The sequence below is a fragment of the Microtus pennsylvanicus genome, chromosome 3 (assembly GCF_037038515.1).
Source record: "Microtus pennsylvanicus isolate mMicPen1 chromosome 3, mMicPen1.hap1, whole genome shotgun sequence".
Classification (NCBI taxonomy): Eukaryota; Metazoa; Chordata; class Mammalia; order Rodentia; family Cricetidae; genus Microtus; species Microtus pennsylvanicus.
Window position 1 is genome coordinate 47,709,232 of NC_134581.1, and position 20,892 is coordinate 47,730,123.

General features: G+C 45.9%; 1 protein-coding gene across 1 annotated transcript in view; it reads right to left on the minus strand.

Moving 5' to 3' along the window:
- Prtg (protogenin) overlaps positions 1 to 20,892 on the minus strand; it is a 108,061-nt gene that overhangs the window by 6,951 nt on the left and 80,218 nt on the right. Inside the window, exons 12-16 of the mRNA XM_075967753.1 lie at positions 12,794 to 12,889; positions 11,672 to 11,858; positions 11,302 to 11,429; positions 8,165 to 8,335; positions 913 to 1,095 (exon numbers count right to left, since the gene is read on the minus strand). Of these exons, the coding sequence (XP_075823868.1) occupies positions 913 to 1,095; positions 8,165 to 8,335; positions 11,302 to 11,429; positions 11,672 to 11,858; positions 12,794 to 12,889 (765 nt within the window). The remainder of the gene's footprint in view (positions 1 to 912; positions 1,096 to 8,164; positions 8,336 to 11,301; positions 11,430 to 11,671; positions 11,859 to 12,793; positions 12,890 to 20,892) is intronic.

Here is a 20,892-nt window from a genome sequence, read left to right on the forward strand (position 1 = left end):
TGCTGGTCACCACACCTGACCCCTTTCTCTTCTTAATTCTGACTGTCTGCTCTTCTTGTCTTCTTCCACACCAGCCACCGAGTGATGCTCTGTGGTTCCAGAGTCCCTAACCTGTGTTCAGCTGGTGGCTTCTCTCCTTAAACCTGCCCTCTATTTCTCCTCCATAGGAAAGCAGAGTGAGGCTTTCAGTCTGGACCCCAGGGGGCACTGGCTCCCTTTAGACTGAGTAGACATTAACAGTCCTGAGTGAGGGTGGCTGCTTAGCCACATTTCCCTCCTCCCAACTGTTTTTCTGGGTAAAAACAACCTTCTGTCTGGGAGAGTTGTTTTTCTTAATAAAAAGCCAGTCTCCTCCCAGTCTTGGAACCACAACCACCTCTGCTGTTGGTTTCCTCAGAACCTCCCAGGATGCTCACGCCCACCAGTCTGGGGCTATCCAGCCCAGCAGCTACACAGCTGGAAGCACAGTGGTCTGGGAGCACAGAGGTCTGGGAGCACAGAGGTCTGGGAGCACACTGGTCTGGGAGCACAGAGGTCTGGGAGCACAGAGGTCTGGGAGCACAGAGGTCTGGGAGCACAGAGGTCTGGGAGCACAGAGGTCTGGGAGCACAGAGGTCTGGGAGCACACTGGTCTGGGAGCACAGTGGTCTGGGAGCACAGAGGTCTGGGACCACAGAAATTTGGGAGCACAGAAATTTGGGAGCACAGTGATCTGGGACCTGAAAGTTTATTCTGAGGTGATTTTCCCTCTACTTTCCAGGACCACAGAAGAGAGCCATCCAACCCAGAAACCCCAGAACCCTACCAGCAACAATTCAGCAAACCAAGTGCAGGCTAAGGGGTGCGGCCACTGTGGGAGCTGAAGATGAGGACTAGGGAATGAAAACAAAGCGACAGGGGCAGCATCCAGACCTTTGGCATCAGAAGAATCCAAATGCTTGGGCCTCTGGTTCGATGCTGACGTGTCCTTGGGAAGGACAACCAGCTCCACGGAATTCGAGAAGGGCCCTTCTCCCACCTCATTGGATGCAGATATCTTGACAATGTACACGTTCCCTGCCACCAGGTTTTCCAGCAGAGCCATGGTTATTGCCCCTAGAAACAGACAAATCAAGTAAATTTTTAAAGTCACACAAACATGGACCAACATTTAAGAAGTATTTTTCTGAGGATACATTTAAAAAAAATTTTTTTTCCTCCTGGGGGTCTGGAGAAATGATGGCTCAGCCATTAAGAGTCTTCACTGATCTTTCAGAAGACCTGAGTTCAATTCCCTGCACCCACATCATGCAGCTGACAGCCACCTGTAACTCCAGCTCCAAGGGACGAAATGCCCTCTTCTGGACTCCACAGGCACCCACACACATGTGGCATGCACACAAACATAAATAAAAATAGAAATAAATCTTTTTAAAAAAATCTTTTCCAGACTAGAGAAATGGCTCAGTGGTTAAGAGCCCTGACTGCTCTTCCAGAGGTCCTGAGTTCAATTCCTAGCAACCATGTGATGGCTCACAACCACCTATAATGAGATCTAGTTCCCTCTTCTGGCCTACAGGCAGGATACTGTATAAATAAATAAATCTTTTTTTTTTTTAAATCTTTTTCCTACGGGACAATGGTGGCACACGCCTTTAGTTCCAGCACTCGTGAGGCAAAGGCAGGCAGATCTCTGTAAGTTCGAGACCAACCTGGTCTACAAAGAGCTAGTTCCAGGATAGGCTCCAAAGCTACAGAGAAACCCAGTCTCAAAAAAACAAACAAAAACCAAAAAACAAAGGGAAAAAAAATCTTTTTCCTGATTATAAGAGTGACATTCTATTATGGGTCATTTGGAAAACACATTTAAATCCAGATACACTGATAATTCCATTTGTTGACATTTTAATTATTTGCATGTGTGTACAAATGTATGCACACAGATTTTCTGTTTGTTTGTTTTTTCATAAGCAATTTGTTTGGTTTGGTAAGGGGCTCGGATTGAAGCTGGGTTCCTGTGCATGTTAAGCAAGCACTCCACTATGGAGGTACATCCACACCATCTTCACCTTGTGCACTTCCTTAATGTCTCCACTTAGCATTGTTCTGTGCACATATAGACATCCCATAAAGACCTCTAAACGGTATTTTAGGGGAAGGGTTTTGTTTGGTTGGCTTTTTAAAGATTTGTTTTAGTTTTAATGATTGTATAAGTGTATAGGGGTGGGGTAAGCACATGTGAGCGCAATGCCTACAGATGCCACAAGGGGCATCAGAACACACACCCCCACCCCCACCCCCGCCCCACCCATCCACACACCCGGCCCAGAGCTGGAGTTATAGGCAGTTACCAGCAGCCCTGATGCAGGTTCAGGACACTGAACTTGGGTCGTCTGAAGAGCAGTTTATTTTCATAGCCACTGAGCCATCTCTCTAATCCCTTAGAAGGAATTCTTTAAACACCACACATAGTTTTGTTTCACTTTAATGAGAACTTAAAGTGTAAGTAAGTTTATTTTATACGGTTTGTTTATACTGTGTATGCCTATATAATGTTTTACTCCTTATATACACATGACATGTAGAACATTTAATTATGGCCATTTCAACACATAAAGAAAGAAAAGCACATGTAATGAGCCTGGATCAACAGTTATAATTAGACTTGAGAAACCCAGTGTAAGAAAAAATGTTCCAGTGTAAGACCAATCTTTCTTTCCTAATTATAATTGTTTAAACTATTTAGGGAAACAGCTGCTTTAGATGATCCTATTCTTCCTTCTTAAACAGGAGCAGGGGCTGGAGAAACGGTGGTTCAGCAGTTAAGAGTAGGTTTTGCTCAAGCAGAACACTTAAATCGCCAGCACCCACGGGAACTGGCTCACGACTGCTTACAACACCAGTTCCAGGGGATCAGAGTCTCACAAGCGCATATCCCACAAAGGCACACATACATGCACATAAATAAAAATAATTTTAGCCGGGCATAGTGGGCAGGCCTTCAGTTCCAGAACCCTGGAGGCAGAGACAGGCAGATCTATGTGAGTTCGGGGCCAGCCTGGTCTATATAATGCCAGTTCCAGGACAGTCAGGGGTACACAGAGAAACCCTGTCTCAAAACACACAAAACAAACAAACATTTTTTAAAATGTGGCTGGAGAGACAGCTCAGTGGTCAAGAGCACTGGCTGCTCTGCCGGAGGATTTGGGCTCAATTCCCAGCACCCACACGGCAGCTCACAACTCTCTGTAAGTCCAGTTCCAGGCACCAGGCATGCAAAAATGATATACAGATATATGTGCAGGCAAAACACCCACACACATAAAAATAAAAGTTAAAAAAAATTAACTAATAAAAAAATAAATATTTAAGTGCGAAAGAACACAAATGTTCTCCAAAAGTTGAACGACTCTTTCAGCAGCCGATTACCATGTTTCTAAAACAAAACACAGGTTTCCTTGGGAACCGCAGAGGCTGACGACCCCTCACAGGTTAGCCCTTCTTCAAACATTTGCCACATTTCTGTTGCCTGTGTGGCTGTGTGCGCAATGGCATGTACGTGGAGCTCAGTGGGCAGCATGCAGCAGTCAGTTCTCCCTCCAGGTGGGTCCCAGGGACTGAACTCGGGGCTTTACCCACTGAGCCACGCTGATCTGCCTGAGAGCTGCTTCTCTCCAAAGGTCTTCGTCGTCGGAACTCACAGAAGATGCTAAACTTTTCCCCTGTGAGGGCCACTAAGGGTTCCTGTTTGAACCTTGTTATTTATTTCGGCATTTAAGGTATTTAAGAAAGCCAACCATAAAGCTGTCCCAACACTACCCAGTACACAGGGACACCTGGCTTTCCTGGAGTGGGGAGGGAGCGTTCTCCTCTTCCCCTGATGCAGAGGGACCTACAACAGCCTCAGAAGGCTAACAAGGGCTCACTTCAGTCAACTGCAAAGCCAGGGCTGGCTTTTCTGGAACACTTACGAGGGTGTGCCTCATAAGCAAGGGAAGTGTGGGCAATTCTATAGCCCTGATGTGTGGCCACTCTGCAGGTCACACACAGTGAGGAGCCCAGCCACTAGTGGCAGTGCCAGAAACCCAATGGGGCTTGTTTTTATGGTCTCTGGTTTCAACTTGGCCTGAAGAGTGTGAGTTACTTGAATAACCCAACTGCTAAATAAACACACGAAGCCCTATTTAGAAGCAGGAAGACACTGTACTGTGTACCTTGGATGCAGGCAGAGGCATTACAAAACAAAGATAGACCATGACAAGTTAAAAGTTGCTGGAGGACCATTCCAATTTCTTCCCAAGAAGAAATGAAAATCATGCTCCTGTTCTATCATTAAATACATTTAATTTTTTAAAATGCTTGGCAAAAACCTAACACTATCAAAAGCAAATTCTTCATTTAATTAAAAAAAAAAAGTTTGTCTGGGAGTGGTGTCACATGCCTTTAACCCCAGCACCTAGTAGGCAGAGGCAGATGAATTTCTGTGAGTTCTAGGCCAGCCTGGTCTACAGAGCTAGTTCCAGGACAGCCAGGGATACACACAGAGAAATCCTGTCTCAGAAAAAAGATTTTTTTTGTTGTTTTATAGTAAAAACTCTCATGTATCCCCAGATTAGCCTCAAACTCCCTATGTAGGCAAGGATGAAGCTGAGCACCTGATCGCCCTTGCCTCCACATCCCAAGGCATACACTACCATGACCAGTTTCAGCCAGTGCTGGGGATTAAACCCAGGACTTCATGCAAGCTAGGCAAGCATCCTACCAGCTGAGTTACAACCCCAGCCCAAGTAATTTAAATTTTGTAAGTGAATCAGCAATATATGTAAACACATTCTTTCCACCCATCAAAAACAATGTTACAAAAAAAATAGAAAGAAAATGGTGTAAAATTCTGTTTCCTCATGAGCACATGAGGCTTGTGTGTGGAGGTCAGAGGTCCACCATGTGGGCTCCAGGCATCAAAACCAGGAGATCAAGCCTTAAAGGCAAGCATCTTCATCTTGCCAGCCCATTACCACAATTATTTTGATTCAGGAAAAAAAATTAAATTCTTGGTCTATTTGGTATATGAACATACATTATGTATAAATTTACACGTATTAAAGATTGTCAGCCAGGCCGTAGTGATGCACGCCAATCTCAGCACTGGGGTGAGGGGGTGGGGAGGGACAGAGATAGGCAGATCTGCAATTTCAGGGCCAGTCTTGTCTACAGAGTGACTTCTAGGACAGCCAGGGCTACATAGAGAAACGCTGTTTCAAAAAATGGAAAAAAAATATCAGATATGACAAAATCCTTATTTCCCCATTGTTTCCTATGCTCTTTTCTTTCTAAGACTGCTGTGTTCAGACACAAAAGACAGTTTTCCATTTTAAGGCTTTCTTTATTCCAAGCTGTGTCCCTTGCTTTTTAAGTAATTGTAGGTTGACTCCTTTGTATTTTCTCTTTCAAAACCAGGCCTCAATTGCTTTTCTTTATTATTTACTTGTTCTTTCTGAGGCACAGCACTAACGCTAAAGAAAGCCCTCCACATGTAATGAACGACAAAAGCTTTTCACAAGAACGTTCCTGGAAATCTCACCAAGCGGCGAGCGGATCATGTTTTCCTGCACACAATTATGTCGTTAGAAAGGTTTGCAGAGATGCAAAAGCCTGCAATTACTGTCCGCGTCTCCATGGAGCCAGAAATGAGGTAGGACATTCATTTCTGAGCTCTTTCTCAAACTCCCGAATGGGTCAATTTGAAAACAGGCAGAGGAAATTATTGTCTCCTTTTAGAAAGGTGAGAACGAAGAATTCAAAGCTCAAGCAGCTCCTTATTAATATGTATGTCACCTCATTAAATCAGGTCTGTCATTTGGTCAAGTGTTGTGTCAATAAACCATCTTGGAAACGGCAGATTGAAACTGAACTGCTGTCGGGGGCAGAGTGAGGGCGTTGTAGGGGGAGGAGCGAAGGCACACTGGGGGCGGAGCAATAGCGGTGTAGGGGGAGGAGCGATGGTGCAGTGGGGGTGGAGCGAGGGCTCATAGGTTGAAAATGTTGCTCTTCTAGAGGACCCAAGTTCAGCTTCCAGCACGCATGTCTGGTAGCTGTGTCAGCCCAGCTCCAGAGGACTCAACACTGTCCTCTGGCGTCTGTAGGCACTGTACACATGTGACAGGCAAACCTAACACAAGACACATAGCAGGCCCCCAAAAAGGCAAAGAGGTTAAAGGGGCTTGCTACCAAGTATGACAAATCAAGTCTGATTCCCAAGGCTCCACATAGCGGAGAGAAGGAACCCCTCCAAGCCGTCCTCTGACCTCTCTACCTCTGCTGCCACCCCCAATGTTTATTTTTATTTTTAAAGAACATAAGCTTGACTGATATTAAAGAGCCCCCCGCGGGTTTCCACCTATTCACATCCCTGAGCAGCCCTAACTGTCACTCAGGACGTGGCCATGTAACTTACTGTCTCTAATGGGACACCAGTAAATGTGACACCGCCGAGGTTGGTGACACTTTGTTTCCAAAGGTTTACCTTTCCTTCCAGACTCCACCCCCCCCCCCCCACTGTTCCTAGACTCCTTACCCCTGTCAGAATCGAGATTCATGAAATCAATAAGACAATGTAACAATTGCTTGAAGCTCTAGAGGGGTCTGTGAAGTCCCAAGAGACACTGATAACATAATGACACCTAACTGTCCCATCTTTAGTACCTTCAAGTCTCCTCCGAAGCCAGTTACTACCTAGTGGGGCCTGTGAGAACAGAAAATATGGACCTGAAATCACTGAGACTTCAGAGTACAGGGCTGGAGAGAAGGCTCCGCAGTTAAGGGCACTAGCTGCCCTGGCAGGGGACCTGTGTTCCCGTCCCTGCACCCACGTGGTGGCTCCAAGTGCCTAGTCTAAGAAATCTGATGCCCTCTTTTGACTTATATGAGGAACTGCATTCATATGAACAAACCCACAGTCAGACCTAATTAAAAATAAAATTTAAATGTTTTTAAAAAAGAAGATTTGCCAGCTGGTGGTGGTGCACACCTTTAATCCCAAGACTCAGGAAGCAGAGGCAGGTGGATCTCTGTTTTTTGTTTCTTTGCTTGTTTTTGTTTTCTTGGTTTTTCGAGACAGGGTTTCTCTGTGTAGCTTTGGAGCCTATCCTAGAACTAGCTCTTATAGACCAGGCTGGCCTCGAACTCACAGAGATCCACCTGCCTCTGCCTCCCAAGTGCTGGGATTAAAGGCGTGTGCCACCATCGCCCAGCTGATCTCTGTGAATTCAAAGCCAGTCTGGTTTACAGAGTGAGTTCCAGAACAGCAGGAAAACAAATTTTTTTTGTTTGTTTGTTTTTCTTCCATGAGATAGGCTTGGGCTTCAGCTGGCCTAAGATTAGAATTTTTTCATCTCAAAAGTACCAGGATTACAGATCACCACTTCCTTCTTAAACTTTTAATTGCTTGGCAAACCCTCCTTTCCTCTGCATGTGTGAGTTGAGGGCATGCCAGAGTAACACTTCGATTCCCTACTAAACTCTGCCATATGGACCATGTCCAAAGGGAAGACTGAAGATTTTAAACAGAATGCAATGTTAAAAGCATGCAGCAAGAATATTAAGGATTTGGCAATTTATCCTTAGCTAAAAACAGACTAATGTTTAAAAAATCTTAAGCAGTGTTCTTAAGTCCTAATCAGGTTTTCTCTGTACAAAAAAAAAAAAAAAAAAAAAAAAAAAAGGCCAGCAAAATGGCTCAGAAGGCAAAGGGCTTGCTGAGCAACCCCGCCAAGCCAAGCTTGATTTCTGGAGCCTATGCCAAAGGCTGGATTGTTGCGGTGAGTCTGTAATCCCAGCACTCCTATGGGGAGGTGGGAGACGGAAAGAGAAACAACCGGAAGCTCTTGAGTCAGCTGCCCTGCCTAAACGAGGTGGACAGCAAGAACCAAGCCTGAAAGCCGTCCTCTGGCGACCATACGTGCACTGAGACACACACATGCCTGCTCTTATACACAAATTGATCGGTTGATTAACTTAATTGACAGATGGCTTGCCAATGTTCTTTGAACAAAATCAAAACCTTTAGTAATTTGTTTCTTTCTAGAGAAGAATGTAAATCCAACACGGGCTCCGCATCACCTCCCTTGGTCTCCCTGTGACATTGATAACTTGCAGTCGTTGTCCTTGACAATCTGGTCACACTCACCTTCCCGGTGCAGGACCTGCCACTCGCCTGCAATCCAGGCCTTCCTGGAAGCGTACAAGATGGTGTAGCGTGTCACAACTGTCTCTGGGCCATCTGGGGGCTTCCAGGAAACAAGGGCAGTGTCATCTTCTATTAGTGTCACTTTCACCCCCACTGGGGGGCCCGTGGGCGCTGTGGGGACATGCGAATGACAATCACTCCAATGCTGGTTGACAGAGAACCACGGACGAGCCTGCACAACCGGGAACTATTGTAAACCAGGCGGTGGTGGCGCACACCTTTAATCTCAGCACTGGGGAGGCAGAGACGGGTGGATCTCTGGGAGTTTGAGGCCAGCCTGGTCTACAGAGGGAGTTCTGGAACAGGCACCAAAGCTACAGAGAAACCCTGTCTTAAAAACCAAAAATAAAGGCCGGGCGGTGGTGGTGGTGCACCTTTAATCCCAGCTCTTGGGAGGCAGAGGCAGGCGAATCTTTGTGAGTTCGAGGCCAGCCTGGTCTACAAGAGATAGTTCCAGGGCAGGAACCAAAAGCTATGGAGAAACCCTGTCTCAAAAAATTAAAAAAAAAAAAAAAGACAAAAAATTTAAACATCATCGCTTTTGAGGTTTGTTGTAATAACAGGAAATAGATGAGGCTGACCTTTAACACCTGACCCTTCCACTTTCAACACCTGCCCCTGTCCCAAGAGCCAGGAACAGGCAGATATCACCATATCTGGTGTATGTGGTACTGGGTAAAATCGAGGGCTTCATGCACGCTAGGCAATCACTCAGTACTCTACCTACTGAGTTATGTCCCCAATCTAAATTTTCCTTTTAGGTTGAAACACTTTTTAAAAGCCATAAAGAAGAGGGTAGGGCTGGAGAGATGGCTCAGCAGTCAAGAGCACCAGCTGCTCTTCCAGAGGTCCTGAGTTCAATTCCCAGCAACCACACGGTGGCTCCCAGTCATCTATAATGAGATCTGGTGCCCTCTTCTTGTGTGCAGGCAGAACACTGTAGACATAATAAAAAAATAAACCTTATATAGATATAAAAAGGGGGGGGTGTAGAATCTAGATAGAAATACCCTAGGTCAGCCGGGCGATGGTGGCGCACGCCTTTAATCCCAGCACTCGGGAGGCAGAGGTAGGCGGATCTCTGTGAGTTCGAGACCAGCCTGGTCTACAGAGCTAGTTCCAGGACAGGCTCCAAAGCCACAGAGAAACCCTGTCTCGAAAAACCAAAAAAAAAAAAAAAAAAAAAAAAAGAAATACCCTAGGTCTAAGGGGCAGGATTTCCAGGACTTTCGAAACACGGTTGTTAAACTACTAATTGGAATAGCTTATGGCAGTAGGGACTTGCTGAGCATGAGGTCATAGGAACGCTTCCTAGCACAGGGAGGAAAGGGGGCAAACAGTTATACAGCTTATTGTTTCATCTGTTCACCGGAGAAAGTTCCCACTGGTACCAACTCTAAGTTGTAGCTCCTACTAAAATGTTTAGAACAGTAGCCTGAACCAAAAGGCTTGAAGCAAATGCTCCTGAGACTAAAGGTTTAGCTATTTCCCAAGTCACAGGGAATCGGTGTGTTTACAGAACAGACTCAAATAAAGACTTCTGTGTGAACAGCAGGGAAGTCCTGGAGCATCAGCTGACTGCATGTGAACGCCTGCTCCCAGAGAAGAGAGGGGCTTTGGTGCTGTGTCCTTACGGGATATGATCAAACCCACAGCAGCATTAGGGGCACGAAACACTATAACCTGAGCCACAGACACCATAGCTGCCCCACAGCCAGGTATTCACCCAGCACAAGGTGCAGCACCTGGCTGCCACTCACAGAAAAATGGGGTCTGAGCTCAGCTCCTAAGAGCATTAATAAGCTGTTTTCAGTGAGCTGCGAACTAAGGTCTGAACATCATGACTGACTGGGAAAAAAGATTTAAAAGGGACAGAAATTAAAGGTCATTGGCCTGTAACTTTTTTTTTCCTAGAAGGAAAAAAATTCTTAAATATAATAGGGAAAAAAATTCAAACGGTAAGGAGATGAAGAAGCACATATCAGCTGGTAGGTGTCAGGGGCAGGGCTCCCTCAAAGTGGCATAGATACTTCCATTTGTCTCCTTCTGATCTCGGCTTGCCCTTGAACTCACGACGTACGTGAGAGCAGCCGTCGATGTCTAAGCCTTCTGACTACCCCACCAGTGGTGGTGCTTGTCTTTAATCCCAGCACGTGAACCCCAGGGGAGCAGAGGCAGGTTGACCTCTCCAACTTTGAGGCCAGCCTATGCTTCAGAGTGAGTCCCAGGACAGCCAGGACTACACTGAGAAGTCCTATCTAAAAATAACATTTAAAAAAGTCCTTAAAATATTTTTTTTTGGCCGGGCGGTGGTGGCGCACGCCTTTAATCCCAGCACTCGGGAGGCAGAGGCAGGCGGATCTCTGTGAGTTCGAGACCAGCCTGGTCTACAGAGCTAGTTCCAGGACAGGCTCCAAAACCACAGAGAAACCCTGTCTCGAAAAACCAAAAAAAAAAATATATTTTTTTTTGGTTTTGTTTTGTTTTCTTAAATAAAGAGAGGTGTGGTGGAACACACCTTTAATCCCAGCACTCAGGAGGCAGAGGCAGGTGGATCTCTGTGAGTTTGAGGTCAGTCTGGTCTACCAACTGAGTTCTGTGATAGCCAGGGATGAGACCCTGTCTCAAAACAAACAAACAAACAACAACAAAAACCAGTTTAAAAAATATATAGTCAGAGGCAGGCAGATTTTTGTGAGTTCAAGGCCAGCCTGGCCTACACAGCAAATTTCAGGACAGCCAGGATTGTTACACAAAGAAACCTTGTCTTGAAAAACAAAAAACAAACTAACTAACTAAACTTATGTGAAGTCCATAGTGGAACGGGGGAGATGGCTCAGTGGTTAGAGCACCAGCCGCCATTCTAGAGGACCAGAGTTCAAGTCCCAGCACATCTATGGGAGCTCACAGCCATCTGTAACTCCATCTTCGCCCTCTTCTAGCTTCTGCAGACACTAAGCATGTGCTACACAGACATAATACAGCCAAAACACCCATTCCCATAACAAATAAAAGAATGAACACCTGGATCAATAAAGTTTAAGAGACGAACTCCACTGGGAGGCTGCGGCTCCTACCTTCTGGGAGTGTGGAATGGTAGACCACGGGGCTCCAGGGACTGGAGCTCTGATCCACATGCAGCCGGACAGCAAATTCATACTTGGTGTTTGGTTCCAGTCCCTGAACCAGCATGTGGGTCTCTGACCTGTTAAAGAGTTAAGGGGGTCGTTAGTGCCAGTGCGTTTCCGAGAGTCAATGTATCAATTCACGTCAAGGAAGCATAGTTTCCAGAACTGAATGAACAACGGGAACTGAAACTTCCAGACGTTTGAGGTCATCGGCTCTGAAACGAGTGCTCCCTGATGAAGCCCAAGCTGAGCCCGAGTCAGTAAGAAGCGTAAGCAGCCAGGCGCGCCAAGGAGACAACCGGGAAGACAAGCTACATACGTTTGCAGGTAGAGAACCAGAGAGGCGTTCTGCAGGCCGACAGGGTTACAGCGGATGGTGTAGTTAATGACTTGGGCCGTGGTGAAGGCAGGCCTCCTCCAGTGCAGGAAGATGGAAGAAGAGGTGTTAGCCTTCGCATAGAGATGGTGGGGTGGCGGCGGAGGAGGGACCATGCGGTCGCGAACAGCTATTGAGAAAGGCAACACGAATTTACTGCAAGGGCTGGCATTGTAGAGCGGTATAAGGGGAAATGAGAAGACCCCACTGCTGGCGGATCTGGGGCCTTTCTCCCACCAGTCTATTCCTGACTCGCTCAAGCTAACAGACTCTTCTGTGAGTTAGACACATAGTCAATTGCTTAACTGATGGAAAAACAATAGCTCCAGACAGTTTTAGTGTGCATGTCTTTAACCCCAGCATTCAGAGGACTGGAGATCTGAGATCAAGGCCAGTCTGGTCTTCATAGTGGGGGAAAAATAAGCCAGGCTACACCGTGAGATCCTATCTTAGAAAACAAACAAACAAACAATGCTTTCCCCTCCCCCCCATAAAAAAAAAGAAAGGAAAGGAAAAACAAACTCCAGTGTGGTAGCAGAAGTCTTTAATCTTAGGAGACAGAGACAGATCTCTGAGTTCAAGCCAGCCTGGTCTATATAGCAAGTTCCAAGACACTTAGGGCTATACAGTGAGACCCTGCCTCAAAAAAGCCACTGCAAACAAAATCCCCAATAACAACAAAAAACCTAGATGGAAAAGTGAGGTACTGGCCAAAGGCAGAGAAAGCCAGAGCTAGAAGAACACGCAGAAGCAATCAGAAAAACACCTGGCCTCCAGGCAAAAGCAGACAAAAGGAATTCAGTTTGCAGGTAACCAATGCCCTTTCTCAGTTAACTCCCAGCAGTCTTCAGCTTGCAAAATTAAAACAGGCACTTAGAATTTAAACACCCCACTTTTGCAGAGAACCCACTCATCCAAGATGTGCCCAGCAGCTGGAGGATGTGAAGAAATTACCCCCCACTCTCACCCAGTCCCCAAGTAGTAGCGGAAACTGAATTTCCAACAAGGGTGGGGTCAGGGGTGTGTCTAAGACACAGCATCACGCCCCGTGTGGCTGTCACTCACACACGCATCCGGGAGTGCTGACGGTCTGGTCAGCCTGGTAGCCATCTTCCATGTTGTTGTAAGCCAGCAGCCTCACGTGGTATTTTCTTCTGGGATCTAGAAAGATAATGAGAGGCACTCGTTCAGCCCAGCCCGGCTTTGGCCAGAAGCCCCGACTGAGGTGCAGGTTTGGCATGAGCACTATCCAAACATGACAGTTCTAAGACAAGGACCCTTCCCCCTTCCCCATCCAGACTCTCTCCCTGTCACAATCAACTGTGACACCGCCACAGGGACCAGTTATTCTTAAAGTTAATGTGTTTAACCCAATTTCAAACCGCCATAAACACCCTCTTCAAATGGCCAAATTTTCCCTGACATTTTTTATATTTTATTTTAAATTATATTTTATTCCTTTATTTTGCACGTTCGTGTGTGCATGCCACCATGCACAGGCAGAGGTAAGAGGACAACTTTGAGTCAGTTTTTCTCTTTCCCTTCTGGGAGTTCTGGAAATCAGTTTCATGAGGCTTGACGGGAAGCAACTTCATCGGCTGAGCCATCTCACCAGCCTTAGTTATTCATGTTTTAAAGGATAGGGTCTTACCCAGGCTGTTTACAAATTCACTAAGTACCCTAGGCGAGGCTTACATCTCCCACATAGTCCAGGCTGGCTTGGAATTCTACCCCCTCCTAACTCAGCCTCCACTCCTTGATAGGTCCAAAATTTATTTTATACAGATGTGTTTTGCTGTGGCAATTACATTCAAGAGTAGTGTTTTTTCCCTCAGAGTTAGGGAGAATTAGGACAAGCACCCTTCAGTAGAACCTCTGAATATTTCTAAGTGGGTTTCTTTCAAGAAACCTCCATTTTCAAGCTCATACATAATTCAAGACAGGCGCAATGGAGCGCCCTCTACTGGAAAGGCGCGCTGGAGCGCCCTCTACTGGTGCCTGTTAACTATCACAACATTAAAATGGAACCCATTCCTTACAGTTTTTTTTAATGTACATGAATATTTATTTAAAATATTTTTCCTTAAGCAAATAAAACACATTGTCATTCATAACACAGTTGAGGAATTCATATTTGTCTTAAGGGTGCGCGCAAAAACACACACATAAAAAAACTCTTAAAAATAACTCCACAGTGAATTTAAATATATACAGCTTGAAAAATAAACACATTTATGAAATTCTCCAAAGTAATTTTTAAGATTTTACATATTTACTTTAGAAATTGATACTTGTACTTTATTTAATATCTTATTTATTTAATAATTTTCAAATATATTATTAAAATATATTTAAGAAGATGTCCTGGGCAGGCAAGAAGGCCTAGTGGGTAAAAGTGCCCACTGCAAAACCTGACCACCTGACTTCAATCCCCAGGATCCACATAGTAGGACAGAAAACACCATCTCAAAAAACAAAACATCTCTGTGAGTTCTAGGCCAGCCTGGTCCACACAGGGAGTTCCAGGACAGCCAGAACTACACTGGCCATGTCTCAAGAAAGGAAAAAACAAACAAAACCACAAACAGAAAAATACTCAACCAACCAAAAGATGCAGAAAGATTTCCTCCACCTAAAAACCCTCTTGAAAACATAAGCAAACATCGTTCCCCTTTATAAGATATGCACAAGGTGGTAAGAAGGCGGCTCAGGGCCACACAGAGCTGAACCGAGAACTGGGAACTTATGAATAGATTCGTATGTTCTCCTCTGTCCCCGCTGGAGGCGGCCACATTAGGAAGCTCAGGCTGGCCTTGAACTCACAATTCTCCTGCCTCAGCCCCCATGGGCAGTGTTTAAAGGCATGGGCTACCACTCTCGGTCTGGACTGTGACTCTATGACAAAGCACAGGGCCTCTAAACTTGCACAAATACATGTTTCTACATCAGAAAAGTAATGTCTGGGGCTAGAGAGATGGCTCAGAGGTTAAGAGTACTGTCCGCTCTTCCAGAGGGCCCAAGTTCAATTCCCAGCAACCACATGGTGGTTCACAACCATCTGTAATGAGATCTGGTGCCCTCTGCACCAGATAAATCTTTAAAAAGTAATGTCTGTTATAGATAATTTCAAAATAGAACACACAGAGTACTGAGAGCTATCAGACAAATTTTTTTTTTTGGTTTTTTTTTCTTCGAGACAGGGTTTCTCTGTGGTTTTGGAGCCTGTCCTGGAACTAGCTCTTGTAGACCAGGCTGGTCTCGAACTCACAGAGATCCGCCTGCCTCTGCCTCCCAAGTGCTGGGATTAAAGGTGTACGCCAACACCGCCCAGCCCAGACAAATTTTTTTAATAATTTATTTTTACTTCATGTTTATTCATGTTTTACGTGCTTGCATGTATGTGTGAATGTGTTAAATCCCCTGAAACTGGAATTACAGGTAGTTATGAGCTTCCATGTAGGTTCTGGGAATTGAACCTGGGTCCTTTAGGAAGAGCAGCCAGTGCTCTCTCAACCACTGAGCCATCTCTCCAGCACCAGACACAACAAAGAAAACCTGGATTTCACAACCCAAATAATTTCCAGCATTCAGCACCCAAATTCCAAAGGTTTTGGTTCAGATTAACGATTCAAATCTGAATCTATTTTCTTTTGTCTTTCTTTCCAAACCATCTACTGAATCTGTCAATCAGCTGAACCCCAGGTTCCACCCTGCACACATTCTGTGTTGTTACTAGAGGAACGCTCTGCTAGATCCCCGTTAATTCAGAGCGCAGCGTTGGCAAATCTTTCTGTACTCACAAAGAGGTCAGGTCTTTGGGAACGCCTGCTGATGGGAGAAAGCCATGCCAGGGATGGGCAGACCCAGGAAAGGGAAGACGAGACCGGCTTGCCTCAGAGCCCAACATGGTACAGCCATTCTCACAGAACACTCACGGAAGGAAGAGGGCTGTTTGAATAAGTGGAGAGCTCATTTCTGTGCTCTCTGGTGTGTGTGTGTGTGTGTGTGTGTGTGTGTGTGTGTGTGTGTGTGCGCACATGTATTCAAGTGTGCAGGTGATGTGCACAAATATGTGTCCTCATGTGGCCAGAGGTTGACATTGGGTGTCTGTCTTCCTGAGTTACCTCTCCATGTTATTTTTGAGGCAGGGTCTCTCACAGAACCTAGAGCTTACTCATTCAGCTAGGATAGCTGGTCAGTGAGCTCAGGGATCCACTTGAATTGGTCCACTCCTGGCTTCTACGTGGGTGCTGGGGTCCCCACTCAGGTCATCATGCTTGCATGGTAAACATTTTACCGACTGAGCCTAGTAGCACATTCCTGTAATCCCAGCACCGGGAAGGCAGAGACAGGATTCCTGAGCTCGCTGGGCGGCCAGTCTACCCATCCAGTGAATTTCAGGTTCACCAAGAGACCTTGTTTCAAAAGACAAAGTGAAAAGCAATCAAGAAAGACAGCCTTGGCTCCACATACATATGCATGTGTGTGGGCAAACACACACACACACACACACACACACACACACACACACACACACACACACACTGAGAGTTACCAGGCAACGAGATTTATCAGCTAAAGAAGAAAACAGAAAGCTACCTCGTTAATGGAAGGAAGGGTACAGACTAATAAATTAAGCATGGGGACTAACATTCAAAACCAGAGGCAAAAACAGAGGCTTAAACTGGACAAAACAGTGCAAGTTCTAAACCTGAGTTCTGCAGACTTCCCCCTTGGGGGAAACAGGTCCCCAGGCTGTCACAGCCCTGCTGGGGTTAAGTACTGCCACACACACAGCGCTTGGTCTCACGACACTGGGCAAGCTTAGGCGGAGTGAGGAGAGCAGCCACAAAGGATACCGCGGGCTTTCTCAGGAAGGGAGGAAGAGGGGAAGCAGGACAGAAAGAACTAAGGCCAGTTCCCAGACTCAATACAAAGGTCAGAAATTCACCACTCAGGTCTATTTTTTTAATTTTATTTTGACATGGGTCTCCCTATGTGGCTCAAGCTGGCCTTGAGCTCGCCATCTTTATACCTCAGTCTCCTAAGCAGTAGAATCACAGCCACGAGTCCCCATAATGGAGCAAAGAGGTAGCATTTGATCTGTGGGTTAAATTTGTCTGGAGAGATGGCTCAATGGTTAAGCATGCTTCCTACTCTTGCAGAGAAGTTCAGTTCTTAGTACCCACCATAGGTGGTTCACACCGACCTTTATATAACTTCAGTTCTACTGGGCATGGTGGTGCCCGCCTTTAATCCCAGCACTTAGAAGGCAGAAGCAGGTGGATCTCTGTGAGTTCGAGGACAGTTTGGTCTATAGCGCAAGTTCCAGGACAGGCTCCAAAACTACAGAGAAACCCTGTCTCTAAAAACCAAAACCAAAACAAAACAAACAAAAAAGAATATCTGACACCCTCTTCTGGCCTCTATTGGTAATTGCACACATACACATGATGTCGTGCCCAGACTCTTGCCCCCGAAAGAGAGACCACCAGGGAACGGGGACTTGGGGACTTAAATGCAAAAAGCAAGGTTTATGCCAAAGTGCAGTGTGAGCCTAAGCAAGGAACTCATCCGTCCAGCACCCTCAATGCAGGGAGGGCGGGAGGAGCTCCCTTCCAGAGATTACAGGACTTTTTATAGGCAATCTTGCAGAACCACCAGTTCTTACCTAATTTGCATACCCAGACCCAATTGAGGACAGCAAACGATTACAAAAGAGCAGGAAGTTCAATAAGCATGATATCATTATGCAAATGAAGTATGGACATAAGTATGTTCTCTGGTGACCCATTCCTACCTGTCCTTGGGGTGTGTAGATGAAGAATACTATGGGCAGTGAGCACTTTTTAACCACTAAGCCATGTTTCCAGCCCTCACTTTTCCTTAGAGCATTTGCATTGCTTTTTACTTTTTATTTTGTGCGCATGTGATGGGGAACCTCCTTCAGCCAATGACCTTAGAGAGGCTGGACCATCTGTGCGGGGGACACACATGCCACGGTGAACACGTGGAGATCAGGGAACAGAGAGCACCTACTCTCTTCTCCCACATGTGTTCCAGGGACCTAACTCAGGTCATCAGTTTTCACAGCAGGTGTCTCTAACCACTGAGCCATCTTGCCAGCCTCTGCTTTTCCTCTGATACACCAAAGGAGACACCAACAATACCAGCAGAGGTGGGCAGATCTCTGGGAGCTCGAGAGCCTGGTCTACACAGCACATTCCAGGCCAGCCAGGGCCATATCGTGAGACCTTGTCTCCAAACAAAACAAAACATCCACAAAGAAACATTCTATATGTGCCACTTCCTAACTATCTAGATCCAAGCAAGTTCCTCTTCTTCTAAGCCTTGCTTGCATTTGGATGATGGAGACATAAGGGGACCTTGTCAGTAGAGATTTCGAGTGTTAAGTGAAATTATCCAATTAAGCACTCTGTACCGTCCCAGGATTGGTAAAAACACAAAAGCCTGCTATTGCTGCCAGGCGAGTGAAGCTGCTTGGATGAGAAAAGGCAGTCCCTGAACTCTTAAACTGGACAGAGAGGGCAAAAACCTCGACTGGGTTTAATAAAGTCACAAATCATTTTGTGGGATGTTTGTCGACGAAAGGCATCTCTACTTACACAAAGCAGGTCTAGCGACCAGAATGCCAGGAAATTAGCAGCCAGCAAATACTCAAGCTGGGCTCAATTCACTGTTCTCATTAATGTGTCCTGGCATGCAGGGCAGGTGAGGGTTCCCAGGCGGATGTCTGGGACATGCATATAAGACTGAAGGCTTGCCGGGCGATGGTGGCGCATGCCTTTAATCCCAGCACTCGGGAGGCAGAGGCAGGCGAATCTCTGGGAGTTCGAGACCAGCCTGGTCTACAGAGCTAGTTCTAGGACAGGCTCCAAAGTCACAGCGAAACCCTGTCTCGAAAAACCAAAAAAAAAAAAAAAAAAAAAAAAAAAAAAAAAAAAAAAAAAAAAAGACTGAAGGCTCAACAGGGAAGCTGGTCGCCTTCCCAACGGTGGCATTTAATCCTCTCAGGAGCAAATCCACCATCACCTGTGCCTCCCATATGAATCTCGGCAGCTCTCATCCAACAGCCCTGAACACAGTAAGTGCTTTGGAAAACAAGTCAATAACTGTCTTCCTAAGACTAAAAAGCTGCAAAGTGTTTATTGAATGAATATGGAAGCATTTGAGGGCTAGCACTAGAAACAGCAAGCAGACAGACCCCAAGATTAATCCAATCTGCTAGCTGTATCCGGTTTTGAGAATTAGTAACAACCCTCAATAGCTTCAAGCCAGAACAAGAAAAGCAGAGGCCAAGAAAGTGAGTCTGCAAATGCCAAAATCTGCATAAGACAAACTCAGCGGAAATCATCCCCATTCCACCGTGACGGTACATGGCTTAACAACAACGGAGTGCCAACGACATCTCTTTTCCTTTAATTTTTATTTTATTTTTATTTATGTGTCTAAATATAAATAGAACAAATATAACTAAAATCCTGGCCTATCCCCCAGTTTTATGAGAAAAACCTGCGCTTTCTCTTCTCACCACTAGATGGCATCCGTGTGTGAGTCAGCAAGGAACGTGGAGCGTGTTGCTCCCATACTAGGACCGGAGGAACTCAGACACCAACTGATGAAGGAAGTGAAGGAAGGTCCAAACGGAACTCAGCTACTGAGTAAGGTCCATCAAACCAGTCAGGACTAACTCTCAAGCAGTTAAATAAAAAAAAGAGGGCCAGAGAGAGAGCTCAGTGAGTAAGACTGCTTGCTGCTCTTTCAGAGGCTCTGAACTTTGTACCCAACACCCACATTGATGCTCACAGTCACCTGTAATTCCAGCTCCAGGGGATTCAATCCTTTGTTGTTGTTGTTTTTCTGTACGCAACTGTGTATTCCCATACATGCGCGCGCACACACACACACACACCAGAGTACAGTAAACTCACAGATACGCCTATTTAAGTTTGTATTATGGTTCCTCACCTATAAGGAGGTAGGGATTAAAGGAGTTTCTATTTGTAAACTGTTCAGAAAAACACTTGGGGGGGCTGGAGAGATGGCTCAGAGGTTAAGAGCATTGCCTGCTCTTCCAAAGGTCCTGAGTTCAATTCCCAGCAACCACACGGTGGCTCACAACCATCTGTAATGAGGTTTGGTCCCCTCTTCTGGCCTGCAGGTATACACACAAACAGAATATTGTATTCATAATAAGTAAATAAATTTTAAAAAAAAGAAAAGCTTGTGTTTACTGCTGAATAACAAACACGCAATTTGGACATTGGGGAATTCAAGTTTCAGGCTTAACAGCTCTGTGGCTGTGAAAGCCAGGGTTTCCTCATCCAAACTGTCTGTGAGGTTAGAAAGCTAATGGGTTATCGGTCTCAAACTGGTTTAGATACCAGATATTAAGGAACTGTGAGGACAGTATAAAGAGGTATGCAAGATAGGAGTAACTGATGCAAAGTAATTCGTTAAAGCCCTAACAGTATTCACCAGTGGGAACAATTAGCTCTAACTCAGCGTGCAGTGGCATCAGAGAGGCAGCATTTGAGAAGCTGCCCCTTAGGAAGCCAGGGGAAGCTGAGATGCAGGCCAGGAGATGAGCGCAGGCAAGGGGACCAGGTTAGCAGCACTGAAGTTACATAAGGGTGGTCACAGGCAACAGTCGGGCTAGGGGGAGGTTTGGGAGAGCAGCCAGGCTCGGCTCTGCAAACCCTACTGGAAATACAGTAAGGCGGCTGGCTAAGTGGGGTTGAGAAGAGGCATTGAGAAGCAGCAAGGACACCCTGTTTCACCCACCACAAACGGAAGAGGACCCACGTGGCAAAGGGCTGCTGACCTTCAACTTTTATGCTTTGGCCCGTTTTACAAACCCGGGGATGAATGGTGCCGCTCATGTCTGAAAAGCCGGATAGGAAGAAGATCGAGAGTGCGAGGTAAGGAGAGCACAGGAGTCCCAGGAACGCTTTCCTACAGCCCGAGTGGCTGCGGGGTGGAGCCCCTGCTCTCCTTCCTCATTTTAGATGAGGTTATAGTCATCGGCTCTGCATAAGTGAGATTAGTGTGCCCCTTTAGGGCAATCAAATATGTCTCAGAAAAGCAACACAAGTCAGAAATGGAAAGGGCGTTGTAGCTCGCTTTCTGCTGTGGTGAAACAC